The 26,996-nt window shown below is 41.2% G+C and overlaps 2 protein-coding genes across 23 annotated transcripts in view; one reads left to right on the top strand and one right to left on the bottom strand.

The window, feature by feature from the left end:
- The window catches only part of KIAA1328 (KIAA1328 ortholog), a 348,897-nt gene extending 342,328 nt beyond the window's left edge, over positions 1-6,569 (bottom strand). For 2 of the 18 annotated variants that reach the window (XM_025996997.2, XM_072732245.1), the window contains exon 1: positions 6,465-6,569. Coding sequence is in view for 5 of the 18 variants with exons in the window: in XM_072732240.1 (XP_072588341.1) it covers positions 6,465-6,522 (58 nt within the window). In the remaining 13 variants the exon portion in view is untranslated. Of the gene's footprint in view, positions 1-4,247; positions 4,371-5,989; positions 6,103-6,201; positions 6,445-6,464 lie in introns of those variants that run through there. The other 16 variants (XM_072732240.1, XM_072732239.1, XM_025996993.2 and 13 more) reach the window with 12 other exon arrangements.
- Positions 6,570-6,643: 74 nt separating this feature from the next.
- The window catches only part of TPGS2 (tubulin polyglutamylase complex subunit 2), a 96,908-nt gene continuing 76,555 nt past the window's right edge, over positions 6,644-26,996 (top strand). For 3 of the 5 annotated variants that reach the window (XR_011996230.1, XM_072732269.1, XM_072732268.1), the window contains exons 1-2: positions 6,644-7,003; positions 22,725-22,804. Coding sequence is in view for 4 of the 5 variants with exons in the window: in XM_072732269.1 (XP_072588370.1) it covers positions 6,826-7,003; positions 22,725-22,804 (258 nt within the window). In the remaining variant the exon portion in view is untranslated. Of the gene's footprint in view, positions 7,413-22,724; positions 22,805-26,996 lie in introns of all 5 variants that reach the window. The other 2 variants (XM_025997002.2, XM_025997000.2) reach the window with 2 other exon arrangements.

The raw sequence follows: 26,996 nt of genomic DNA, 5'->3' as shown, positions 1-26,996 counted from the left end.
GCACTCAGGTGCCCCAAAGGTAGAAGAAATTTAAGACAAAAAGAACTATTCTGAATTTCAAAAGAAATTTAGAAAGGCTAAGATCATACTACTGCTATAGAAGAAGAACCAATATAATAAAAAAGCCTTCTTTTCAGAAGCAAAATTTTGTTCAAAGTCTATCTAATAAATTGGGGCACCTGGGTGGCTCAATTGGTTAAGCATCTGCCTCTGGCTCAAGTCATGAACCCAGGGTCCTGGGATCGAGCCCCACATTGGCCTCCTTGCTTAATGGAGAGTCTGCTTCTGCTTCTGCTTCTGCTTCTGCCTCTGCCCCTGCCCCTCCCTTCCCCTCATGCTCTCTCTCTGGCTCTTGCTTTCAAATGAATGAATGAATGAATAAATAAATAAATAAATAAATAAATAAATATTTTTCTTAAAAAAAAAAAAAAGAATTCTAAATCCAGATATGTCCACAATTTGATAACCTTCTATTAGACCTTTAGGGAGTGTCTAAACATTTTTTTTCCAAATGACTTAGAAAATTCCAGTTTTCTGTTCTTTTATAAAATGCTTTCTTTTCCAAGATTTCTAGACAAATTAATTATTTAAAACTTCCTTATAAAACAGTAGATTTAATAACATATTCAAAAAGTCAATATATTTCAGTTCAGGACCAACCCCAGCTATAGAATTTTTTCAAGGAGTGCTGATTATAAATGCCTAGAATCCCTATAAGAATTTAAGGAATACAAAGATGGTGCTACTGTCTGAGCTGCCAGATGATTTCTAATAGTTCTGTGCAGCAACACACATACTATCATAGATTCAAGATTTTGGCTAATAACTAGTATCCCTAAACTTTAAATTTCCTCAGACATTAGGCATGGAGCTTAGATAATTTTAAGGGGCACATAAGACAAGAAACAAAAATTAGACCCCACTAGTCCAAGGAAAGTGTTAGTAGGTAACATTAGAGCAGAGAGAGAATTTATAAATTCGCTGGCACCCAATCTAAAAAAAAGCTTTATAAAATGAAATTGGGCAGGCTCTTCAACAGCAAACACCAAGTCATTTTCTTTTAATATCCCTTGGGACTACCAGACACAGGTGCTCAATTAATACTTAATTATTTGCTGTTGGAGATATACACATGGGAAAAAGGTACCCAAGGGAAAAAAAACTCATGCTGATTCAAGATAACCTCCATTTGGCAGTGTCTTCAATTAGAAGATACATTAGTGATGAATTTACAGAATATTCTCCAAAATTGACCTAAGGAAAGGCCAACTTAGTTGAATTCAGGGAAATATACTACACTTCCCTACAATATTCACAAAGAAGACTTGACTGCTCACAGCTGAAACAGAGCAGCCGCTGAGGACCCAACTCAGCTGCACCTTGATTTGGAAGCTCATCAAGAATTTTATTTTTTTAAAGATTTATTTATTTGAGGGGTAGGGGTTAGGGCAGAGACACTCCAGGCAGGCTTCACACTGAGCGCAGAGCCCTATGTGGGGCTCAATCTCAAGACCCTGAGAACACAACCTGAGCTGAAATCAAGAGTCAGATGCTTAACCAACTACACCACCCATGTGCCCCAAGAAGCTCATCAAGTACTCAATACTTTCTCCTCTCAAACCTGATATAACTTCCCACATCCTTACTCTTGAGCTAGTAACTTTGCTTCTTATTTAGGAAAAACAAACTGTAGAGACCTTTCATAAGCTTCATTTGCAGATTACATAATATTACATATAGGAAAATCCTAAAGACTCTACCTAAAAACCATTAGAATAAATGAATTCAGCAAAGCTTCAGGATACAAAATCAATATACAAAAATCTGTTGTGTTTCTGTACATGAATAACAAAAGAGAAATTAAGAAAATCCCATTTATCACTGCATCAAAAAAGAATACCTAAGAATAAACTAAACCGAGATGAAAGACCTATACATTGAAAACTGTAAGATATTGATAAAAGAAACTCAAGTCACAAATAGAAAGATATTCCATGCTTATAACTTGAAATAATATTGTTAAAATGTCTGTACTGCTCAAAGTAATCTACAGAGTCAGTGTAACATCTATCAAAATTCCAATGCAATTTTTTACAAAAATAGATAGAAAATCCTAATATTTGTATGGAACCACAAAAGGCTCCAAACAGCCAAAGCAATCTTGAGAAAAAAGGATCAGAGACATCACGCTTTGAAATGTAATATAGTTTGAAATGTCAAACTATATTACAAAGCTACAGTAATCAAAACAGCATGGTATTGGCATAAAATCAGACCCAAAGACCCCCACGACAGCTACCTTTTTTCTGCTTTTTCTTCATATCACTGATATTCATTGGATGTACAACATATTTTACTTATTTGTGGCTTCATTTTATCTTACAAAAATGTAAGCACTAAATGGATGAGGATTTTCCTCTGTTTCCCACCACCCCCCCTCTGGTTTTGTTCAGTGTTCCTTACCACCTAATGTCAAAAAATGCCCAGCTCATAGTAAATCATCTATGAAAGAAAGAAAGTGATATTTATTTCTATGAGGCACTGTCCAACAACTCTTTGGTGTTGTCTCTCTTTATCTTGTTGAGGCTCAGAACCCATCACCCCAACATGTGTCACTTTGAAATGTGGGTTATTTTGAGTTGAAAACAATCGAGGCCCAAAAGACTCAAGAAGAAACTTTGACCTTCCCACAAATGGCCTAAAAGAATTTAGATAGAGGACCTGCTCCCAGAAGGGAGATATCACCGTAAATAACTACAGTATACAGTATAAGTAAGGGGTGGTAGACAGGGATGAATTTAGCAAATTCTGTTAAAATTCCTCTCTATGTCCCAGTGTTTCTATATGGCCCAGAAAACTTTTTTTTTTTAATCAAACATTTACTCCTTTCATTTTCCTGTGAATTGCTTTCTTTTCCTTCAAAGTCCCAGACCCCTACTCCCTTCTCAGTTAGCAATGACAAGCATACCTCACTTTGCTTATCTTTGGAATCTCTCAGATATATGTGGATTCCCCATATGTACCTAATTAAGTTTGATTTTTCTCCTCTTAATGTCTCACGTCATTTTAATTCTTAGACCAGCCAGAAGTCCCTTGAAGGGTAAAGGAAAATTTCAAAATATGAGGGCAAGATCCATTAGCTACATCCATGCTAGGTATCTTTTTCAAATATAAAAATGCTAAATAAATTGACCTTAACAAGGTTTTAAAAAATAAGCCTAAAAATATTTGAAATTGCCTCCATCCAACCTATCCTTTCTAATCATTTGTAATCTATCCTCATCTTATCTGAAGAACCCAAATATTTACTTTCTTCAAATACAAAGTCCAAAAAACATACAAGCCTATTTTATGGGAAAGTCAAAGAGACACAATATATACCAAATGTATACTGGACCTCTCATTGGGTTCTATGTGCCACCTCGGTTCTACTTTGGGATCTTTGGAAGTTCTTTAGAAGACAAGTACAGCAAATTATAAAGCATCCTTAATGCTGGTACCAAACTCTGAATCCCCAGAATTAAAGCAGTAATTAGAAACCCAAGGTAGAGGTAATAGGAAGCAGCATATCTATCCCAGACCACCAAAAGCTGAAGAAAATAAACTTGGTACTGCACACTCTAACCTTCTGAGGTTTTTTGTTTTTTAAGATTTTATTTGACAGGAAGCAAGAGGGCACACGTGTGTGCACACACGAGTGAGGGGACGGGCAGAGGGCAAGAACAAGAAGCAGACTCCCCACTGAGCATGGAGAGAGCAGGACTGGGGGTTCCATCCTAGGACCCTGAGATTATGACCCAAGCAGAAGGCAGATGCTTAACTGATTGAACCACCCAGGCACCCCTAACCTTTTGAGTTTTGATTATTTACCAGCAACACATATATATGTAATTACTGATCCCAGTGACATTCCTGACTAGTGTATTATTTTAACATCAACATATTCTATTTTGAATTGAATATCCAATGACATGGATTATAGCTAATTCAATGTTTTGACCAAGTCCTTTACAATTCATATTTGTTGATATCAAGTTAAAAATACTGTTAATAATAATACACTGGAGTGCATTTACCCAATCAAATATAGATACTGCAGAAATACTAATTTCTTTTGATATTACCGGGAGCTATAATAAAGGAGGAAAGCAGTTCATGGCTGAAGGGGCTTATTTTACTTGCAGATTTAACCCATAAAATGACAACATGGCATATTCATTGTTTATACATAAGGTATAAAAACATACCTTGTGCAAAACAGCACTGCTGAATCATACTGTGTAGGAGATGCATAACTCATAAGGCCAACAGTAAAAAAGATGACGTTCAGTCAGAGATGATCTGTCCTCACATGACAGAAACATCTAGGACTGGAAAATATCTCAATCACATTTCTCTAATTGTTTAGGCAAAGCACTGAATATCTGTCTTTCAATTACTGTGAGAGGTATATCTGATTATATACACATACTTTTTGGTCTTTTCCTATTGAAAGTTCTATACAAAGGCTAAGGGGTGATCTAGGAATTTGTCCATATAACAGAAAAAGAGATGAAGATCCAAAGACACATGATTAAACCAAATGAGTCATAACTATCCTTATGCTTTTTAGCAAAGATTCAGTAGTAAATTTACATTGGACAACTGCTTTTGTGTCCTACTGACATATCTGAGGCTGGATGGTAATTGGTCATTTTTCAGAACAGGTGAGGGATCTAGGTAATACTAGTAACCTTGCAAGTCACTTACACATCAGGATTTCTATCAATGTAATTACTACCATTTTGCCCATATAATTTCAACTCCTCACTTTCTATGGAAAGATGAGTATTTCACATTAATTTTCAAAGTTAGAATGTAAGAAAAAAGGAGAGGATGCAGGACTTCTATATGAAATAAGGAGGAATATAAGTATATGATAAGTGAGCATACAGTGCTGCTTTGACCAAGAGCACAGGGCTCAGTTCATTTACCTACTAACTTAATCAGTACCACAGCCATACACTGCCCCCACACACACACACCATTTATACCTATCAGAACAATTCCATTGGTCATTGATAAAGGTAAGGAATGATAACCAAAACCACATAGGTTGCTATGAAAATGATTACACTAAAAAAGCACTTTATTTGAAGCTGATAACCTTCAAATATCTCCACCATCACAAAATTCTACCATTGCAAGCACAGCGTTTCCTGAGAAGACTCATCCCAGTTTCCTGACTTCCTAATTCAGCCCAGTTCCCAATGTACATTTTCTCTGTGTCCTTCCTGATGCGTAAGGAGAAAAAAAAAAAATTAATGTGCACAGTGCGCTGGTGCATTTTACTTGATTGTCACCCACCTATCAGAGACAAATGGTAATTATGTTTAGAAAGGGCCTAACCCTAAACATTGAGCAGCAAGGATTGCAAAAAATATCCCTCCCTCCACATGACACCGCCATCCTAGTATTGTCACTCAATAAGGAAAACTATTGATAACACAATTTTGTAAGTTTCACCGGGAGCTAAGTAGAAAGTGCAGAGGACGATTCTGCCCAAGTTAACAGCCATGCCTCACACACTGCTATCATGGATCCCAGCAAACAGACACAGAGATTTGCCTCTCTGCAGGCACCCAATACACGGGCTGTCCTTTCAGGTCACACCTTTTTAAGTGAGGTAACTGGCCAAGACCCAACCATCAGGCTGGGCCAGTCTACCTGAACCAGAGAACGAACGAGTTCTGTCACACACCTCATCCCAGTTCTTGAACCGGGTACACCACCCCAACAGCTTCTCCACACACACACACACACACACACACACACACCCTCCAAACAACCCAAGAACTCCAATCCTGCCAGCGGTGACTCACGATCCACACGTAAAATCAACACGCCTCCCAGGAGCAATGATTTGCAACGCTTTTGTATTCCGTAACCAGCACCACCGGACCACATTCAGCCCCACACCTCTCCGAAAAACGCCAGGACCAAAACCTACATCGCTGACAGGCCTACAAAGTCGGACAAGGCCCTTCCTGACTTGCTCCCAACAACGCAGGCCAAGGACAGTCCTAAGCCAAGGTCTCTCCTCCGCAGAGACTCGGCGGGCCTGAGGTCACCGCGGTCACAGGGGCCCTCCCCCTCCCCCCCCCGTCCCCCACCCCCCCCCCCCGCCGGGCCACGACTCTAGGCCATCTTTTCAAAGCTCACCGCCGAGGAGGGCCGGGAAGCATCGGCGCTCAGCCCCCACACCTAGAGCTCCAGTCTGGAGACACAGTCAGCCTCTCTGCTCCCTAACACCCCGGCCAGCGGAGAGCCCGGCACCCCCTCGACGGCCGGAAAGGCCGGCCCCGCCCCCGGGGACAGCATCGAGCCTCTCCCCCCCGCTCAGAGTTCCAGGCGGCCGCTCGCCGCTCGCCGCTCGCCGCACCGGGGAGGGCGCCGGCGCCCCCTGCCAGGCGGGCAAAGGATACAGTCCCGGCTCCAGAACGCCGCCGCGCCCAGGCGGGAGGGGCCCGCCACGTCCGCCATCTTGAAACAACCGCCACTCCGGGCGTAGCGCCGGGGCCGCCCCGCCCCGGCCTGCAGGCCCAGTCCCCATTGGCCGCACGGCGCAGAGGCCCGCCCTCGCTTGCGCGGCCGGCCCAGGCGCGGCGGGAGGGTCCCTGTGGAGGAGTCGCTGTGTCTCCGCGGCTTGGGGTGGAGCGACCGCCGGGACAGGGAGAACGAGGCTGCCGCGGGACTACTCCTCCCAGAGCACCCCGGGCCTCCCATCTCCGCCCCGCCGCGCTCTCAGGCGCCGAGGACTACAACTCCCGGCATGCCTTGGACTTGATGTCCGAGCCTCCGGGGCGGCGTAGCGCCGTCCCGCCCGCCCGGCTCTCCCGCCGGGTCCCCGCACCCGCACTCGCCGCGCGCGGAGCGGGGACGCGAGCCATGGAGGAGACGCCGCCCCCGGGCTGCAGCAAGCCGCATCTGGAGAAGCTGACCCTGGGGATCACCCGCATCCTCGGTGAGTGGAGCGGGGGGCCGTGGGAAGCGACTGCGGGATGAGGGGATGTACGCTGGAAGCCGGGAGCGGCGACGTGGACCCTGCGCCCCTGTGCGCCAGTGGGCATCGCCGCTGTGACTTCCGTTGTTAAGGAGGAGAGCGGAGCCGGGTGCGTGACTGGGCCCGGGAGCGTTTGCGGGGAGTGCTCGGACGCAGAGCCGGGAAGGCCGAAGGTCCCCCCCACCACCACCACGACCACGACCACCACCTCCAGCCCAGGCCCGCCCACCCCCCGGGGCTCGGAAAGGACGAGCTAAGGCGCGCAGAAGGGGGAGACAGCAGGCACCTGGCCGTGGGCACGTTGGGTTTCCCGAGAGGCATTCTTGGCCAGGGGAGTATCCTTGAAACGCGCGCGAGCCTTCTTCCCCCGGTAGGTAGCAGAGAGCGGGGGAACGCTGCGCGCAGCCTCGCAGCGCGGGTGCGAGGTGACGATTCCCACGCGCCTCCGGGTACCGCGCCCCGAGCGGTCGGAGGGAGTCCGAGTCCAGGCGTGCGCCGCTGAATGGGTCGGTTTTTCCCTTCCTGGACCTTTATCCAGGACCCGCTGCTGTGTTACACCTAGGGGCTGCGAAGATGGCGAGGGGGACCGAAGGGGTTCCGTGAGGAAAATCAACAGCCTCGGTACCCCCAGAGGTGTGAAAGGCGGCCGCTAGTCCTCTGTCAGCGCTTTGAAATAACACACAGGAGGAGGGGACTCACCTTCTCTGCGGAGTCAGGGAGTTTGGGAATACGTCCTGCGGGAGATGAGGCTAGATTTTGAAAGACGAATTGAGGTTAGATAACCAAAGAAGAAAACAGTAGCCTAAGTAGGCTGCGTGGCATGCTTCGAGGCCTGCTTATCACATGTATAATAAAATCTAAATTCTGTACCGTGACCCACAGTCGTTATGATCTGCCCCCTCCTCAGTCTTTCTGACTTTATTTTTTACTGTTTTTTGGCCACAGTTGCCTCCTTGTACTATAAACTTAGCAAGCTTGTTCCTGCTTCAAGGCCTTTACTAGACCCTTCCCCCTCCCCATCTGCAGTTCTCTTTCAAACCTCACTTCATTCAATATCAGTATCTCAGAGAAGCATTCCCCGAATGTACTTCTAGTAATACCTTTCTCCGTCATTGTCTTCCCTTATCGTTTATTTATTTTTTTTAATAATCGTTATGGGTTGATCACTACTTGGAATTGCTTGTTGGGTTGCTTTCTTAATTTACTTGTCTCTTCTGTAATAGAAGTCCATGAATTTAGGAGCCTTGTCTTGTTCTTGCTGGTATTCCCCAGTGTCTACAATAAATGCTGCAGTAAATGAGGACAAAACACCATCATATGTTTGAGAGAAATAATAAGGTTTAGAAATGAAGTTATAGAGTTGGGCAAGAAAAGATCTAATCATCAAGACCAACCTGTCCTCCCATTAAAAAAGAAGCTGTCTTTTAATTAATGTTTAATCTACTCAAGACTGGCCAAATTCCCCTTAAGCTGTCAGTTCAATTTAAAGACCTAAATAATTAAATAACTAAACATTTTAAATTTCATTTATACATTTAGTATTTTTATGTTATTGAGCTTTCCAGATGTCTGGCATTAAACAACTCTGGTAATTAAATTTATAGCGAAGCTGGTTTCCTCCTGAAACTTCTTTTTTTTTTTTTTTTTTATTTATTTATGATAGTCACACAGAGAGAGAGAGAGAGGCAGAGACATAGGCAGAGGGAGAAGCAGGCTCCATGTACCAGGAGCCCGATGTGGGATTCAGTCCCGGGTCTCCAGGATCGCGCCCTGGGCCAAAGGCAGGCGCTAAACCACTGTGCCACCCAGGGATCCCCCTCGTGAAACTTCTAATACTTTATATCGATTTAATCAAAACTTCATAATTTCAAGCTAATAATCATAAGTCAAAAATCCATTATATTTTTATTTTTTTCACATTTGGTTTTTGTTTTGAAAATATATTAAGAGAATTTTTAAAAACAAGGTGGCTGAAGTCAGTGGTGGTTGTGTAGGGCAAACTACCACACCAAAATCTCATTTCTCTAAATGATGTGTGAAATAACTCCATAACTATGACCATTCTATCCAGAACCAAGCCCAACACTACTTAAAGACAGAGAATGCCAGAAGTGCAAAATAACTATGAGTAAAAAGAGAAAAAAACAAATCCGAGCACTGTCCCGGCCCCACTCCTTCACTGCTAGAAGGCTCTATGCCAAAAGCAGACCCAGAAATGATGCCAGCGAAGAGACTAGTTGAAGCAACAGAAAGTTTAAAACCACCAATCTGAAAGTATAACAGTAATAACTGGGTAAATCTGAGCAGAGGGGCAGGAAAGGGACTTTAAAGTAGGTGCTATTTAAAGGATCAGCCATGCAATTGAAAGGGACAGTATTCCAAATGTATATATTCCAGAGGAGAAAATGTGCAAAAAAGAAGGAAGAGACTTGGCAATTGATAATAAAAGCTCAAAGAAAAAGGAAATCTCGCATCTCTCTCCCATACCTGAAAAACTTGCTAAAATATCTGTACTTTGCTTCAACTGACTGGAAAGGGTGTCAAGTACCAGAACCTATAGAGAGCTAAGACTAAAATCAGGATATGAAATGCTAAACAAACGAGGAAAAATTTTTTATGATGATGAAGTGTTTCCTACTCAATGGAAATGAGTAAGGAAATGTTAATTTTGGTAACGGATGATTAAATATATTCTGATCTACCTGAGATACAACAAGATCAATTTCAGCTGACCTTTGAACACAGGTTTGAACTGTGTGGGTTCATTTATCCATAGATTTTGTACAGTACAAGAGTATAAATATATTTACCCTTCTGATTTTCTTAACATTATCTTCTTTCTAGTTTGTTATAAGAATGCAGTATATAATACATATACAAAATACGTGTTAATCAACTGTTTATGTTATCATTAAGGTTTCTCATAGTAGGCTATTAGTAATGTTTTTGGAGAGTCCAAAGTTATACATGGATTTCCATCTTCATGAGGATTCATAATTCATAATCCCTAACCTTGTTCAAGGTTCAACTGTATATCTGTCCTCTCCATCTAGACTTCTTTTTTTCTGTGATTTTTTAAAATCATTTTGTTTTTTCATCATGATAAGAGTATTTAATTCACATCCCCTATTTCCTCCATTCCCTGACCCACCTCCCTTCTGGTAACCATCAGTTCTCTATAGTTGAGTTTGTTTCTTGGTTTCTCCTTTTTTTTTTCTTCACTCATTTGTTTTGTTTCTTAAATTCCACATATGAATGAGATCATATGGTATTTATCTTCCTCTGACTGATTTCACTTAGCATGATACTCTAGCTCTATCCATGTTGTTGAAAATGGCAGGATTTCATTTTTAATGATTACATAATAATCCATTGTATATGTATACCACATCTTTATGCATTCATCAATTGGTGTACACTTGGGCTGCTTCCATAGTTTGGCTATGTAGTAAATACTGCTGCAGTAAACACAGGAGTGCCTGTATCCCTTTGAATTACTGTTTTTGTATTCTTTGGGTAAATATCCAATAGTGTGATTCCTTGATTGTGGAGTAGTTCTATTTTTAACTTGTTGAGGAGCCTCCACACTGTTTTCTACAGTGTCTACACCAGTTTTCATTCCCACCAACAACAGTGCAGGAAGGTTCCTTTTCTTTGTATCCTCACCAACACTTGCCGTTTCTTGTGTTTATTTTAGCCATTGGGGTAGGTGTGAGGTGATACCTCATTGTAATTTTGATTTGCATTTCCCTGATGATAAGTGATGATTAGCATCTTTTCATGTGTCTGTTAGCCATCCCTATGTCTTTGTTGGAGAAATGTCTCTTTATGTCTTCTGCTCATTTTATAATTTGATTATTTGGGTTTTTTGGGTGTTGAGTTTGGTAAGGTCTTTCTATATTCGGGATGCTAACCCCTTATCAGATACATCATTTGCAAATATTTTCTCCAATTTTTTAGGTTGCCTTTTAGTTTTGTTGATTCTTTTGCTGTGCAGAAAATTTTATTTTGATGTCATCCCAATATTTTACTTTTGCTTTTATTTCCCTTGCCTCAGGAGACATATCTATAAAATTGTTGCTAGGACCTATGTCAGAGAGGTTACTGCCTGTGCTCTCCTCAAGGATTTTTATAGCTTCAGGTCTCACATTTAAGTCTTTAATCCATTTTGAGTTTGTTCTTGTGTATGGTGAAGGAAAGTGGTCCAGTTTCGTCTTTGGCATGTGGCTGTCCAGTTTTTCCAACATCATTTGTTGAAGAGACTTTTTTTCCCATTGTATTAATTGACCATATAGTTGTGGGTTTGTTTCTGGGTTTTCTATTCTGTTTCAACTGTTTTTCCTGAAAAACAATTATGAAGCAGAAGAAAACTAAAACTAAACTCCAGACAGAATTAAATTACATAGGGTGCCTGAGTAGCTCAGTGGTTAAGTGTCTGTCTTCAGCTCAGGTCATGATCCCGGGGTCCTGGGATCAAGTCTCCCATCAGGCTCCCCATAGGGAGCCTGCTTCTTCCCTTTGTCTTCCCATGTCTCTGTGTCTCTCATCAATAAATAAAACGCTTAAAAATAAAAAGGAAAAGGAGAATTAAATTACATAAAAATGGATTCAATATGAAACACTGCTTTTCAGTGTATCATTAAGAAAGTTCAAAGAAAACCTATAGGAGAGACTGTTTGCAAATCCCATATATGAGAAGGGACTTATAGATGGAAACTATTAAGAACTCTTACAACTCAGCAATGAAAGTCAAATAATCCAACTTTAAAGGATTTCAATGGAAATTTGTCCAGAGGAGATATACAAATGAGCAATAAGCACATAAAAAGATGATCATCATTATTATTCTTTGGGGAAATTGAAATCAAAACCACAGTCACATACTACTTAACATCCATTTGGGTGGCCATAATCAAAAAGACTGACATAAGTGTTTACAAGGTTATGGAAAAATTGGAATCCACATGCACTGCTGGTGGAAATGTAAAATGGCACTACTGCTTTGGAAAAGTTTGGCACTTCTTCAAAAAGTTAAATATACTGTTACCATATGTCCTAGCAATTCCACTTCTAGATGTGAACTCAAGAAAATGAAATCTTATTTACACTCAAAACTTGCACAGTAATATGTTTAGCTACATTATTTATAACAGTCAAAAGAGGAAACAATTTAAATGTCAATCAACTGAAGAATAGATATATAAGATGTGGTATATCCATACAATAGAAATTTATTTAGCCATAAAAATGAAGTATTGATACATGCTGCAATAGGGATGAATTTTGAAAACTAAGTGATAGAAGCCAATTAGAAAGGCATATGTGTAATTCCATTTATGTGAAATGTCTAGAAGAGGCAAATCTATAGACTCAAAGTAGATTAGTGGTTGCCTCAGAAGGGTGAGAGTGAGGAATGGGGAGTGACTGCTAAAAGACACAAAGTTACTTTTTTGGGGGTACGGATGCACAACTCTGAATATATTGAAAACCACTGAATTACACACTTTAAGAGGGTGGGCTTTAGGTATGGGAATTATATCTCAAAAAAGGTGTTGTTGGTTTGCCGTTGGTTTTTTAATAAAAGAAAAGCTAGGGGTGCCTGGCTGGCTCAGTTGGTGAAGCATCTGACTCCTAATCTAGGTGTTGTGAGTTCAAGTCCAACATTGGGTGTAGAGATTACTTAAAATAAAAATCTTAAAAAAAAAAAAATGCTGGGGGAGGAAATCTAGAAACATCCCTCAAAAATACCCTGCCTTAATGCCCAGGACTATGAAATTGATGATATATCACACCTGAGATTACACACAGGCAATTATCCAAATGAGCCTGATATAATCACATAAGCCCTTTAAAACAAGCTATTAACGAAAGGGGAAGTCAGAAAGGTTTGAAGCATGAAAAGGATTTCTTATGAATTCCAGGCTTGAAAATGGATAGGAATACATGACAAGGAATGCAAATGCCCCTGGAAACTGAAAGTGACCCCAGCTAACAGCAAGCTAAAGGAAGGAGACTTCAGTCCTACAACAACAAGGAATTGAATTATGCAGGAATGAACTTGGAAAATGCCTGGAGCTCTACATGAAAACACAACAGCTGACACCTAAGCAGTCAGCATACCACGTGTAAAGATAGGAATGTAAATCGATTTTAGCCCCAGAAAAAATCCTACTCGGGCTGTGCCATATTTCTGAGCTACAGAACTATGACCTAAAAATGGTGGTTGTTTGAATCTGCTAATTAATTGTAATTTATCATGTAGCCATAGAAAACTTAATACATTCCCCCAAGTATTTTAAAAATCAAATGATATACATCTAAAAAAGGGGGAAAGATAGTAAGTATAACATAATGCAAAGTTAAGACCATAACAATAAATATGAATAGGCTTTAAGTCACCTAGTAATAGGAAAAGATTTTAAACCTAGCTCTGAAAAACCAACTGTTTAGGCCAAAAATATGCCTAAAACAACTAGTTCATAGATGTTAAAAATGAAGAGAGGGAGACATATTTCTGGTGTTCCACAACCGTGTGCACATTCAGTGATTCTCTAGAAGGACTCAGAAACAGGACTCCCAGCTATACTGTATTACATTAATTTGCAAGGTATAAAGATGTATCAGATGGAGTCTAGAGGAATCCATGCATAGGCTTCTGAAATTTTCCCTCATGTCAGTGGTCCTATACAATACACTGCTTCCCTAAGCAATGAAATGCAGCAATAATACATGCAGTGTTTACGCTCAGAGAAGTCTGCTTAAGACTCAAATTCTAGGGGCTTAAGTGGGGGCTGGTCAAATAGGTAAAACCATCAGGCACAGCTAATGAAATTTTAGACTCCTAGAAAGATAGCAGATGTATCTTTGTAGTTGCATAGTAGTATAGCCAAAGATGGGCAAAATCACTTTGTCAATACAGAACACATCCAAAGGTCAAATTTCCAGGTTCAGCCAAAGTTGAACCCTACAAGCTGGTGCTTCTAAAAATGTTTACCTCAGGTTGGCTGTGTCAACTCTTTCCTATGCAGTTTATCCCACCCCCCAAGTCCCCCACTATCCTGCCTTCAAACTATGGTTTCTAGTATGTCCTTATCTAATTCTTTGATTTATGCAATAGATTAGTTTTCTTCAATTATTCTCTGAATGTTCTTACCTAATCACAGAGATATCTCCATTTTTCCCCCTCTGGCTCTTAAAGACCATTAATGTCACATCTTGGATTCCAGATTCTCGTACTTTAGCTCTATGGCCACTATTTTTAGGTCATGTAAATGACCTCTTTCTCTGACCTGTGCACATCTGCCTGTTCTGAAAAGTCACTTCTGAACCCACAAATGCACACTGTATGTGTCAGAGTTCTTGGTTGCAGACCATAGAGTACACCAGCTAATTTAAGGCTAGACTTTTCTAAATCTTAAAGCAGCAATGGATCAATGAAGAAACAGACCACAAAATCACTGGCAGCACTAAAAGGAGCAGCCTGCAGGTTGAGGACCACACTGCAGAAAGAAGATGCTGAGTGGGAAGTACCTATGGCTGGTATGCTAAGGAAGCTGCAGGCTTATGAAATGCCATTGCTTCTGTCACAGCTCTCAACACCATGAGATCCAAACACCTTTGCAGCTATGCTTGTAAGAAGATCTAATCTTCCCCACTTACCCTTTCTCCTGATCCTTCCCAGCTGTATGAGAGTGAGTTTCCATGCAGAAATATTAGTCTGAGGGGGCCTCGCTGCAGTGGAGTCTGGGAAATGTAGTCTTTATCTGTCCAGTCTCTAAAATACAGGAATGCACAGTAGAAGGGAGCAGGAGTAGGTTTTCAGTGAGCCAGTCTGCAGGAATGGCCCATTATCCTTTAAAGGCCCAGATCAACTGAATCTGATCATTTTCTGTCACTTTTTCAGTCTTTATCTACCTCCCTCTACCTTTAACTCCTGAGGCCCTTAGGATCTGTATTACTCAGTTTCACATATATATTATCTTGAAATTTTCACTTTTTTTTCATGTTTGTAGTATTTGTGCAATATTTCTTGAGGTTGTGTCTCCTACTTAAATTCCTTATCTCTGGCAATGATTTTTGTTGTGCCCGAGATTGCTAATCCGAGAAACCACCAAGGAGCCGACACCGATGCAAACACACGATGGTTTATTTACAAGCTCGAGCTTGGGTCCAAGTATACCCGACACAGTGGAGCAGGGACTTGGACCCCGAGGTGGGTTTCAGCTTAGTTTTATGGGCTGGTCTAGGGAACCTCCAGAAGGGGTGGAGGAATTTCTCAAGTTCTGTTTACATTCTGATATGGGGCTTTAAAGGGCATTGAGCTGTAAGCTGTTTTTTCCTGTAACTGAAGCAAGGTAAATTTCAGCTTTTATTCACAGGGGCCTGGGATGGCTGTACTTGTGCTAACACTGAACTTAAAGTGGAATGGCCTTAATTTTCTCGGCCTCCACAATTCTCCCAAGCTGAGGACATAGAAGGTTCTCATTAAATACATCAGAGATTTCTTTTCTTTTTTTTTTTTAATTTTTTTTTAATTTTTATTTATTTATGACAGTCACACAGAGAGAGAGAGAGAGAGAGAGAGAGAGGCAGAGACATGGGCAGAGGGAGAAGCAGGCTCCATGCACCCTCCGACGTGGGATTCGATCCTGGGTCTCCAGGATCGCGCCCTGGGCCAAAGGCAGGCGCTAAACCGCTGCGCCACCCAGGGATCCCAGAGATTTGTTTTCTACTGGGGTGTATGTCCCAGTTATCTATTGCTGGGTGGCAAACCACCCCAAAACATAGTGGATTTAAATAGAAATTTACTGTTTCTCCCAGTTCTGTCAGTTGACTGGGCTCAGCTGGGAGGGTTCTCATTTTGGGTTTCTCAAGTGGTTGCAATTAAATAGAGCTGGGACTGGAATTATCTGATACCTCAGCTAGGCTGGAAATCCAAGATGGCTTTCATTCATGTCTGGCTTCTCAGTGTTTCTCAACATTTTCTTCAGAAAAGTAGCTTGGATTCAGTGTATGATGGCTCAGGGCACAGAGGAAGAGGAAACTCAGGTTTCCTAAGTACAAAACTGGCACAGCATCTCCTTGCCATATTTTATTACTCAAAGCCATCACAGGCCAACCTCAAATTCAAGAAGGTGGAGAAATCGACTCCCCCTCTCAATGGAGAACTGTTTTGGGAAGGCAGGGAAGAAAGGAATTGATAGCACCCAACTTTGGAGTAAGCTACCACAGAGTTTTCATCTGTAGCATGTCATACAATTATGTAGAGTGCAGCGCGCTGAGACTAAAGACCTGAGTTTCATAGGTTCATTTAATATTTCATTTCCTACTCTGCCATACAGATTATTCCAGCCAGGCTGGTCACAAATACTTGTCATTGGTCCCAGAGGCAGGAGAGTGGGGATGGCTAGGCCTAGTCAGTTACTATTTCTCCTGTGACATCTTAATAGACCAAGGACAACTTGTTCCTGCTCTTGCTTTCCAAACATCTTCACAATGCTTTTGGTTATCTGTGATATTGTGATTTATAATAAGAAATACATATTTGGTCTTCCTTTCTGGTTCTGGCACAGACCTTCCAAAATCTTTGGGAGTTCCTAAGTGATAAGTCATAAAAAGTGTCTTTTGTTCTATTGACGTACCTTTGGAAACCTCCTAGGTAACCAGGTTGCGGATTGGTTGCCTGAACAATCACTGTGATTAGAGAGTTGGAACTTTTAGTCCTATTTCCTGATTTCTTAGGAAGGGAGAGGAGCTAGAGGTTGAATGAATTGCCAGTGGTTGATAACTTAATCAATTGTGCCTCTATAATGAAGCCTCCATGAAAATGCAAAAGAAGCAAGTCTGGGGAGCTTCTAGGTTGATGAACCAGAACACTTCCATGTGTCACTGTGCTGGGCCCCAAACCCAGGAGGACAGAAGCTGCTTTGTTTGGGACCTTGCCCGATACATCTTTTTATCTATTGATTTATAATATCCTTTGTAATCTGTTAAGAAAGTAGGTGTCTTAAGTTCTGTGAGTCACCTTAGCAAAGTAATTGAACCAAAGGAGGGTTTCAGTAAGGAGGAACCTCTTATTTATAGCCAGTCAGAAGCACAATTAACAACTTGGCTTTGGAATTAGCATCTTAAGTGGAGGGCAGTTTTGTGGGATTGAGCATTTAGCTTGTGGATGCTGTCTCTGGATAGATGGTGCCAGAATTGGGTTGAATTGATGTCTAAGAATTGCTTGGTGTGAGGAAAGCTACTTCCCATCCCCGTCAGAATTAACTACTAAGAGAATATAGTAGAAAAAGCTAATTAGGCTTGGTGTTGCAGTTGTGGTTAGAGATTCAGTTCTATGAAATTATTTAATGTCTCTCAACCGGTTTCTTATCTTTAAAAAAAAAAAGGTAATGATACCTGCTTCATTGAAAGATTAAAAGATAATTTATACCAATTCCCTGAAATAGAGCATTATACAAATGAGACTTATTTTCTATCTCCCCTTCTTCATCCCCAGTACCCCCTCCCTACCACTGCTGTTTATATTGGGTAACGAAGTCCCTACAGTTAGTACTTCCTAAACAGTTTATTATAGGAAGGTTTTTAAAGGCAGCACGTTGACCAGTTGACCTGTCTTGAATGTGTTCAAAGTGTCATATGTCCTTGTTAGCCCTAAAAGTAAAATAGCCAGTTATTTTATCAGCACGATAGTTGGTGGTTTTTTGTGTTTTTTGTTTGTTTGTGTGTTTGTTTTTTTAGTTGTTTTTTGGGGGGAGGGGATAACAGAGAATTGCAATTCTGGACACACAACCTCTGGCAAACAATAGGTGAATCCAGAAATCAAAGATAAGACACGTTACTTTATAGAGAAAAAGGAGGGAGTTGGGAGGGGTTGCTTTGAAGGAGGTCTGTTGGAGGAAAGTGAGAGTGCAGGGTGATGGTGGTTTCTCATTTGTCTGAGTTGTTGCTGGGCAAGGAGAAATTCTTTCTTCCTCCTGCTGAAGTGGTAAAGCAGGCTTTACCTGTTGGGAATGCAAGGTAACTCTCTTCCTGTTGAGGTATGCAATTGATAGAGTGCTACAGCACTTGGGCTCCCCCTTCTAACCTCCTGATTCCATTTTAAACTCAATGTTGTTTATTCCATTGTGCAGCTTTATCTGTAGTAGCATCACAACAGTTTTGTATGAGCCTGTAGCCCCTACACATGGGCCTATTATGCACGGAACTGTTGTGCACTTTTCCATCTCAGCCTATTGACAGTGATGCTATTGGCTAGGAAAGCCTGAGGCACTCACCTGAGCATATGTAGTTGGTGATGAGCCCCCACAGATATATTCCTGTAGTAGCATCACAACAGTTTTGTATGAGCCTGTAGCCCCTACACATGGGCCTATTATGCACGGAACTGTTGTACACTTTTCCATCTCAGCCTATTGACATCACAACAGTTTTGTATGAGCCTGTAGCCCCTACACATGGGCCTATTATGCACGGAACTGTTGTGCACTTTTCCATCTCAGCCTATTGACAGTGATGCTATTGGCTAGGAAAGCCTGAGGCACTCACCTGAGCATATGTAGTTGGTGATGAGCTCCCACAGATATATTCCTGACTGGAGCCAATGTTGTAGCTGGGCTGGGCTGGCCCTTGTGGTTCTTACAGTGATTGCAAGATGCACCTCAGTAACAACCATCAGGGAACTTTTAAAAAAGGATATATTACTCAAAAGTCCAAGAGGGTGCATGCCATGCCTGAGGGCCCCACAGCCACTTGAGGGAGAAGAGGAACAGACCTGAGTCTCTGCTTTATTAGTATCCAAGGATGGGGTGGCTAGGGTTTCACAGAACCACTCTTTTTTGGTGAATGTAAAACTTAAACGTGGGAATTCAGGTGCAGGAGGGGGAAAAGCAGGGGTCAGTCAAGCCATCAAACAGTTCCCCAAGTTACTCAGGGCTTTTAAAAAGGAGAACTTCACAGATGCGGTGACCTGGTTCCTCGTTGTTTAGCTAGTAGCTGTGTCACAGACTGGCAATTTGTTTATTTAAGATGGATATATTTGAAATGGAAGGGTTGGCAACCAAAAGCTTAATGTCCGGTACTTACATTGTGTGTCCTTCAGCAACGCTAGATACTAGACTGCCCTGTGGATGTTGTCAGATGACATCATTATGCAACCGGGTGGATCATTGACAAAGAATTCTGTATTGTTCTGTCCTACAACAGTGGGTATAGTAGGCAGCTAAGACTGATTGAACCTAAGCTCTATATTTGCATAGGATAGTTGCTAGAGGGCTTTGCTGAAGGACAGACATAAACTCTTCAGTAGACGCATGTTTGGAGTCAGCCTAGGTACTTGGAGTGACCTAGCCCCTCAACCTGAATGTCCTTTCTATAAAATGTGAATAACATTTACTATTCACTGTCTTAGCTTTGGTGGAACAATGCCACATGGAACCCTGAAGACATGGAAAGCATCTTCCATCCTAACTAGTCAAGGGAGTAGCAAGGACTTAGCCCAAGTCTAACAGCTTGAAGCTCATGGTGTTTGTTTGGTTTTGGGTTTTTTTTGTTTTTTTGTTTTTTTAAGATTTTTGTTGTTTTGAGAGAGAGCACAAGCAGGGAGAGAGAGAAAAGGTGAAGCAGCCTCTCCACTGAGCATGGAGCCCAATGCAGGGCTGGATCCCAGAATCCCCGGGATCATGACCTGAGCAGAAGGCACACACTTAACTGACTGAGCCACCCAGGCATTCCTTCATGGTGTTTTTCCACCATAGTACCATGGTTCCCAATATCTTAGAACATTGAACAGAAGGCAGAAAAAAAAAAAAATTGAGTATATTTTTTTACTTTTCCAAAGCACCTTTACCTTTGCTGCTTCTGCTTCCTTTATCAGGGAAATGTAATTATTGTGTCTCTGAATGCTAAGAAAGGTGAAGACTCATCTCAGGTCACACAACTAGTGAATGTATAAACCAAGATTAGAATATGTGGAATCCAGAATACTTTGCCTTCTAGGGCTTTTGCTACATCTCAAGATCTGAACTTTGTGACAACTTGAAGGAAATTTTATGATGCATAGAAAGGACACTAACATGATTATAGAATCAGTGAACCACATTGTGATATTCTGACTTATAAGAAATATGTATTTGCTCACTCAGATGTCAGCTGACTCTTGAACAAAGCAGGATTAGGGCTGCTAACTGCCCCCCATCAACAGTGCAGTAGAAAATCTGTATATGACTTTTAATTCCCCCAAAATGTAACTAATAGTCTGTTGACCAGAAATCTTACTGACATAAAGTTGATTAACACATTATTTTGTATGTTGTATGTATTGTATTCTGTATTACCATAATGAAATAGAGAAAAAAATATTAAGAAAATTATAAGAAAAAGAAAATACATTTACAGTACTGTATTTATTGGGAAAAAAACAGGTGTTCAGATGGACCCATGCAGTTCAAATCCATACTGTTCAAGGGTCAACTGTGTATTTTGTCTTAGTCCACAGTTCCTGGCTCACAGCTCCCCATACCCTTGGAATTTCCCAAGTGTTGAAAGTAGTAAAGATCCATTATGTTAATGAGGTGACTTTTGGAAAGCACTTAAGGATGAGGGCTGGTTGCCAGTGGATCCAACTATGTGATTAGAGGGTTGGTACTTTCAGTCCCGTCCCCTGACCTTTAGGAAAGGAAGAGGATCTGAAGGGTTGAATCAGTGCTCAGTGGTCAATGATTTAATCAGTCGTGCCTATGTAATGAAGTTCCATAAAAACCCAAAAATTTCCAGGTTGGTGAACACATGGAGATGTGAGGAGAGTGGCCTGCCTGGAGTGGGCATGGAAGCTTTGTGTCCCTTCCCACATACCTTGTTCTAAGCATCTCTTCCATCTGGCTATCCCTGTGTTATATTCTTTTATAATAAATCAGTAATCAAGTAAGTAAACTGTTTCTCTGAATTCTGTGCACCACTCCTGCAAATTAATGGAGCCTGAGGAGGTAGTCTTAACCTCCTGATTTATAGGCAGTCAGAACTACGGGTGATAGCCTGGGCTTTTGACTAGTATCTGAAGTACAAGGAGAGGGGATCTTGAGAACCCCCAATCTGTAGCAGGTTGGTAGGAAGCACATGTGAAAACATAGACTTGTATCTGATGTCTGAAGTGGGGAGGGTAGCAGTCTTAGAGACTGAACTCATAATCTGTCCCCTTGTAGGACACCATGATATCCGAGAATTGCTTATTGGTATGGGGAAGCCTCCCCACAAAAATGTTGGAGGGATTGGGTCTAGGAACCATTTTATACGTTAAACTAGATTAGAAGTCTTTGCTTTATTCTTAGAGATTTAAAAAAGTATTTTCAATACATTCCCTGTTTACAGTATTTATTTATGGTAAATAACCAAAATATTGTTCAAAATAGAGGGGCAGCCTGGGTGGCTCAGCTGTTTAGCGCCACCTTCAGCCCAGGGTGTGATCCTGGAGACCCGGGATCGAGTCCCATGTCAGGCCCCCTGCATGGAGCCTGCTTCTCCCTCTGCCTGTGTCTCTGCCCCTCTCTCTCTCTCTCTGGTCTCTCATGAATAAACAAAATCTTAAAAAAAAAAAAAAAAGAATATAATTAAGTATAAACATATGTGGCCCCAACCCTGCATGTGATGGGTTCAGATATCGGGAAGAGCAGAGATCATGGTGAACTAGAGTCATCTGAAATGGTTTCATGAAGGAGGTAGAACTTTAGCATAGCCTTGAAGTCTAGGTAGGATTTGGGTAGATGAGACACATGGACACATTTGGGTATATATTATAATGGGAAAGGAATACAGCATAATCAAAGATGAGTATAGATTTAGTTCTGGAGGGGTGTGGCACACAGGTGGAGACAATGAGGAAGCTGAAACACCTGGAACAAAGGGTGTTTCAGTTTCCTGAGTGGAAGAAGATAAGACCAGGCAGATATAGAAGGGCCTTATCCTCCAGAAATCACATGGAGAACCGAATAGATCAGATAGGAAACAAGCCTAGGTATGGAGAAGGTCCTCTGGTGGTATGCTAAGGATGGATCAAAGCACAGAGTTTGTGGCTTTAATTTGCATATACACTTGCAGTGACCATGTCCTAAAACAGAGCCGTGTCAATGGGAATAATCTGCATAGTATCACAGAAAAGTAGATAGGATTTATATTAGTTTGCTAGGGCTGCCATAAAATGTACCACAAACCATGTAACTCAGAACAACAGACTTGTTCTCACAGTTTTAGAGGCCAAAAGCCCAAAACCAAAGGGTTGATAGTGTCACGCTTATTCTGAAACCTGGAAGAGAAGAACCTGCCATGTCTCTTTCTAGCTTCTGGTGCTATTCCTTCTTTTTGACCATGTCATAAGTGAGAAGTTCAGTATGAAATCACTAGGAATGTTGAATCTCTGATTTTTTCCAACAACTGAAGTGCTGAGCAGTGACTGAGTGTAGGGGGTGTTACAGTGCCCTTTCTACCAGGTTGAATGTGTGGTCCTAGGTTGTGGGACTGAGTGTCTGTGAAGGACTGACCAGTTCTTCCTGTTTTTATCACAGGAATCATAAATACTGTTCGGAGGAATCTGATTGATATTCCCTAGATACTCATCAACAGCCTCTAGTATTGAAATATGTGAGAGCAGGCCCATTGCAACTCTATGGGTTCTCTTTTTCTCTTCCAGAATCTTCCCCAGGTGTGACAGAGGTGACTATCATAGAAAAACCACCTGCTGAACGTCATATGATTTCTTCATGGGAACAAGTAAGTGTTGTCCTTTTGAATCCTCCCATCCCCACAAAGAGAGGTCAACTCCAGTGCCCCTAAGAAGGAAAAATTAGGGCAAGAAACCTGTTCTTACCTCTGGCCACAGCTGCCCTCCAGGTAGAGTTCACCCTTCTCTTTCTATTCGGGCCACTTAACCTTCCCTTCTATTCCATACAATTTCCTCAGCCTGGAGCATCTTCTCTGAACCCCACTATCATTGGAGGCAGTGGAATATTCAGAGTTGTACAAAAGAGAACTAAAAATCCAGCAAGAAAGGAAATATTAAATATTAATAAGCATGCTGGGCAGGATGTGCTAAGTGTTACAGAGAAGTACTAACTAGATTAATAGCTACTGTTTCCCCAACCCTCCTCTGAACTTGTATTTATTTATTCAGTACAAGTTTTAAGCTCCTAAAATGGAACCAGGCATTGTACTTGGTGTTGATTCCCAGGGATTCGGTGGCAATCAAAAAACAGTTCCTTACCTCAGAATTTTACTGTCTAAGACATAGTGAAGATCATTATGAGTGTAATTACCAAGCAGATTTTTTTTCTTTGGTGAGAGGCAAACGGAGCATGATCAGGAGACCTAACCTAGTCTGGAGGTTAAGAAAGGTTTTTCCCAAAGAAGTTAGGAGGAGTTGTTAACCAGACAGAGGGATCTGGGAAGAAGGGGCTTTTAGCCTGTATGAAGGTTTTGAAATGGGAAGGATTAAATTTTCCAAGAGCATAAAGTAGGTCCCTGTGGCTGGTGCATAGGAGAGCCAAGGACAAGAGATTGGCAAGGATCAGCACATACAGGCTTCTTAGATGGTCAGGAGTTTGCTTTTTATTTTTTTTAAGCATTTTTTTTGGCGGGGGGGGGGGGGGGTAAGGGAAAGAGAATCCTAAGTACGTGGGGCTCAATCTCCCAACCCTGAGTTCATGATTTGAGCTGAGATCAAGAGTTGGACACTTATGGGGGATCCCTGGGTGGCTTAGCGGTTTAGCGCCTGCCTTTGGCCCAGGACGTGATTCTGGAGACCCGGGATCTAGTCCCACGTCGGGCTTCCTGCATGGAGCCTGCTTCTCCCTCTGCCTGTGTCTCTGCCTCTCGCTCTCTCTGTGTCTCTCATGAATAAATAAATGAAATCTTTAAAAAAAAAAAAATTGGACACTTAACTGACTGAGCCACCCAGGCACCCCTAAGCTTTTAGTTTAATTCCAGTGAGTTAATATACAATGTTACATTAGTTTCAGGTGTATAATAACACAGTGATTAAACACTTCCATGCAGTGCCCTGTGCTCATCACAGGTATGCCTTAATCCCCATCATTTAACCTATCCTCCCTCTTCCCGTCTGGTAGCCATCAGGTTTTTTTCTCTATAATTAAAAGTGTTTCTTGATTTGTCTCTCTCCCCCCCCCCCCCTTGATCATTTGTTTTTCTTAAATTCCACATATAAGTGAAATCATATGGTATTCGTCGTTCTCTGAATTACTTCACTTAGCATGATACCCTCTAGGTCCATCCATGTCCTTGCAAATGGAAATATTTTGTCCTTTTTTATGGCTGAGCAGTATTCCATTTTACATGTTTTATGTATATAGACAGATATGCGTGCCACATCTTCTTTATCCGTTCATCTGTAGATGGACACTTGGGCTGCTTTCCATATCTTGGCTAATGTAAATAATGCTGTTATATGAACATGGGGGTGCTTGTATTCCTTTGAATTACTGTTTTTGTATTCTTTGGGTAAATATCCAATAGTGCGATTGCTGGATTAGAACTAGGCTAGCTCTAATTTTCACTTTTCAAAGAACCTCCATACTATCTTCCACAATGGCTGTACCAGTTTGCGTTTCTACCAACAGTGCCAGGGGTTCCCTTTTCTCCATATTCTCACCAAACCGCATCACCTGTGCTTGTGTTGCTGATTTTAGCTATTCTGACAAGTGTAAGGTGTTATATCATTGTAGTTTTGATTTGCGTTTCCTTGATGATAAGTGATGATGAGCATCTTTTCACATGTCTGTTGGACATCTGTATGTTTTTCTTGGAAAAATGTCTCTTCATGTCTTCTGCCCATTTTATAATTGTATTATTTGATTTTTGGATGTTGAGTTTTATAAGTTCTTTATATATTTGGGATACTAACCCTTCAGATATGTCATTTGCAAATACTTTCTCCCATTCTGTAGGTTGCCTTTTAGTTTTGTTGATTGTTTCCTTTGCTGTGCAGAAGCTTTTTATTTTTATGTAGTCCCAAGAGTTTATTTTTGCTTTTATTTCTCTTGCCTCAGGAGACCTATCTAGAAAAAAAAACTTGCTTTGGCTGATGTCAGAGAAGTTACTCCCAGTGTTCTTTTCCAGGATTTTGATAGTTTCATGTCTCACATTTTAGTCCTTAATACATTTTGAATTTATTTTTGTGTATGGTATAAGAGAGTTGTCCAGCTTTTTTTCTTTTGCACATCTCTATCCACTTTCCCAGCACCATTTGTTGAAGAGATTTTTTTTCATATTGGATATTATTTCCTGCTTTGTCAAAGATTGTCCATATACGTGAGGGTTTATTTCTGGTTTTTCTATTCTGTTTTATTAATCTGTGTGTCTTTTTTATTTATTTATTTATTTTTAATTAATTTATTTATTCATGATTGATAGAGAGGGAGAGACACAGGCAGAGGGAGAAGCAGGCTCCATGCAAGGAGCCTGATGTGGGACTCGATCCTAGGTCCCCAGGATCACACCCTGGGTTGCAGGCGCCACTAAACCGCTGCACCACCGGAGCTGCCCTGTGTGTCTTTTTTATATGCCAGTACCATACTGTTTTGATTACTACAGCTTTGTAATAATAACTTGAAGTCCAGAATTCTGATGCCTCCTACTCTGCTTTTTTTTTTCTTTTTTTTCCCCCCAAAACTGCTTTGGCTATTTGGGGTCCTTTGTGGTGTTATACAAATTTTAGGATTGTTTGTTCTAGCTCTGTGAAAAATGCTGTTGGTATTTTGATGGAGATAACAATCTGTAGATTGCTTTGGGCATCATAGACATTTTAACAGTATTTGTTCCTCCAGTCATACGGAGGTAAGAAATATCTTCCCCATTGTCTTCAATTTCTTTCGTCAGTGTTTTTGTTTTTTTAAAAGGAGATTTATTTATGTATTTTAGAGAGAGCATGTGCAAGCAGGGGAAGGGGAAAAGGGAGAGGGAGAATCCTCAAACAGATACCCCACTGAGCACAGAGCCCTACACAGTGCTTAATCCCAGGACCTGAGATCATGACCTGAACTAAAATAAAAAATCAGATACCTAACTGAGCCACCCAGGTGTCCCTCTTTCATCAGTGTTTTATAGTTTTCAGAGCACAGGTCTTTCACCTTGTTGGCTAGGTTTATTCCTAGGTTTTTTATGCAATTGGAAATGGGATTGGAAATGGAAAGAAAACATTCTTAATTTCTTTTTCTGCTGTTCATTAATGGTGTATAGAAATGCAACAGAATTCTCTACATTGATTTTGTGTCCTATGACATTACTAATTTCATGTATCAGTTCTAGCAGTTTTTGGTGGAGTCTTTCAGGTATTTTACATGGAGAGTCATGTTATCTGTATATAGTGAAAGTTTGACTTTTTCCTTACCAATTTGAGTGCCTTTTCTTTTTGTTGTCTGAGTGCTGTGGCTAGTATTTCCAGTTCTGTGTTGAATAAAAGTGGGGAGAGTGGACATCCCTTTAAAAACGTATTATGCCAATATATACACCAATAAATTAGGCAATCTAGAAGAAATGGATGCATTTCTGGAAAACCACAAATTACCAAAACTGGAACAGGAAGAAATAGAAAACCTGAACAGGCCAATAACCAGGGAGGAAATTGAAGCAGTCATCAAAAACCTCCCAAGACACAAAAGTCCAGGGCCAGATGGCTTCCCAGGGGAATTTTATCAAACGTTTAAAGAAGAAACAATACTTATTCTACTAAAGCTGTTCCGAAAGATAGAAACAATACCTATTCTACTAAAACTGTTCCGAAAGATGGAATACTTCAAACTCGTTTTATGAGGCCAGCATCACCTTAATTCTAAAACCAGACAAAGACCCCACCAAAAAGAAGAATTATAGACCAATACCCCTGATAAACACAGATGCAAAAATTCTCAACAAGATACTAGCCAATAGGGTAGCCCGAGTGGCTCAGCGG

Source organism: Vulpes vulpes, chromosome 13, assembly GCF_048418805.1.
Source record: "Vulpes vulpes isolate BD-2025 chromosome 13, VulVul3, whole genome shotgun sequence".
Taxonomy (NCBI): domain Eukaryota; kingdom Metazoa; phylum Chordata; class Mammalia; order Carnivora; family Canidae; genus Vulpes; species Vulpes vulpes.
This window is presented reverse-complemented; position numbering and strand designations above follow the sequence as displayed.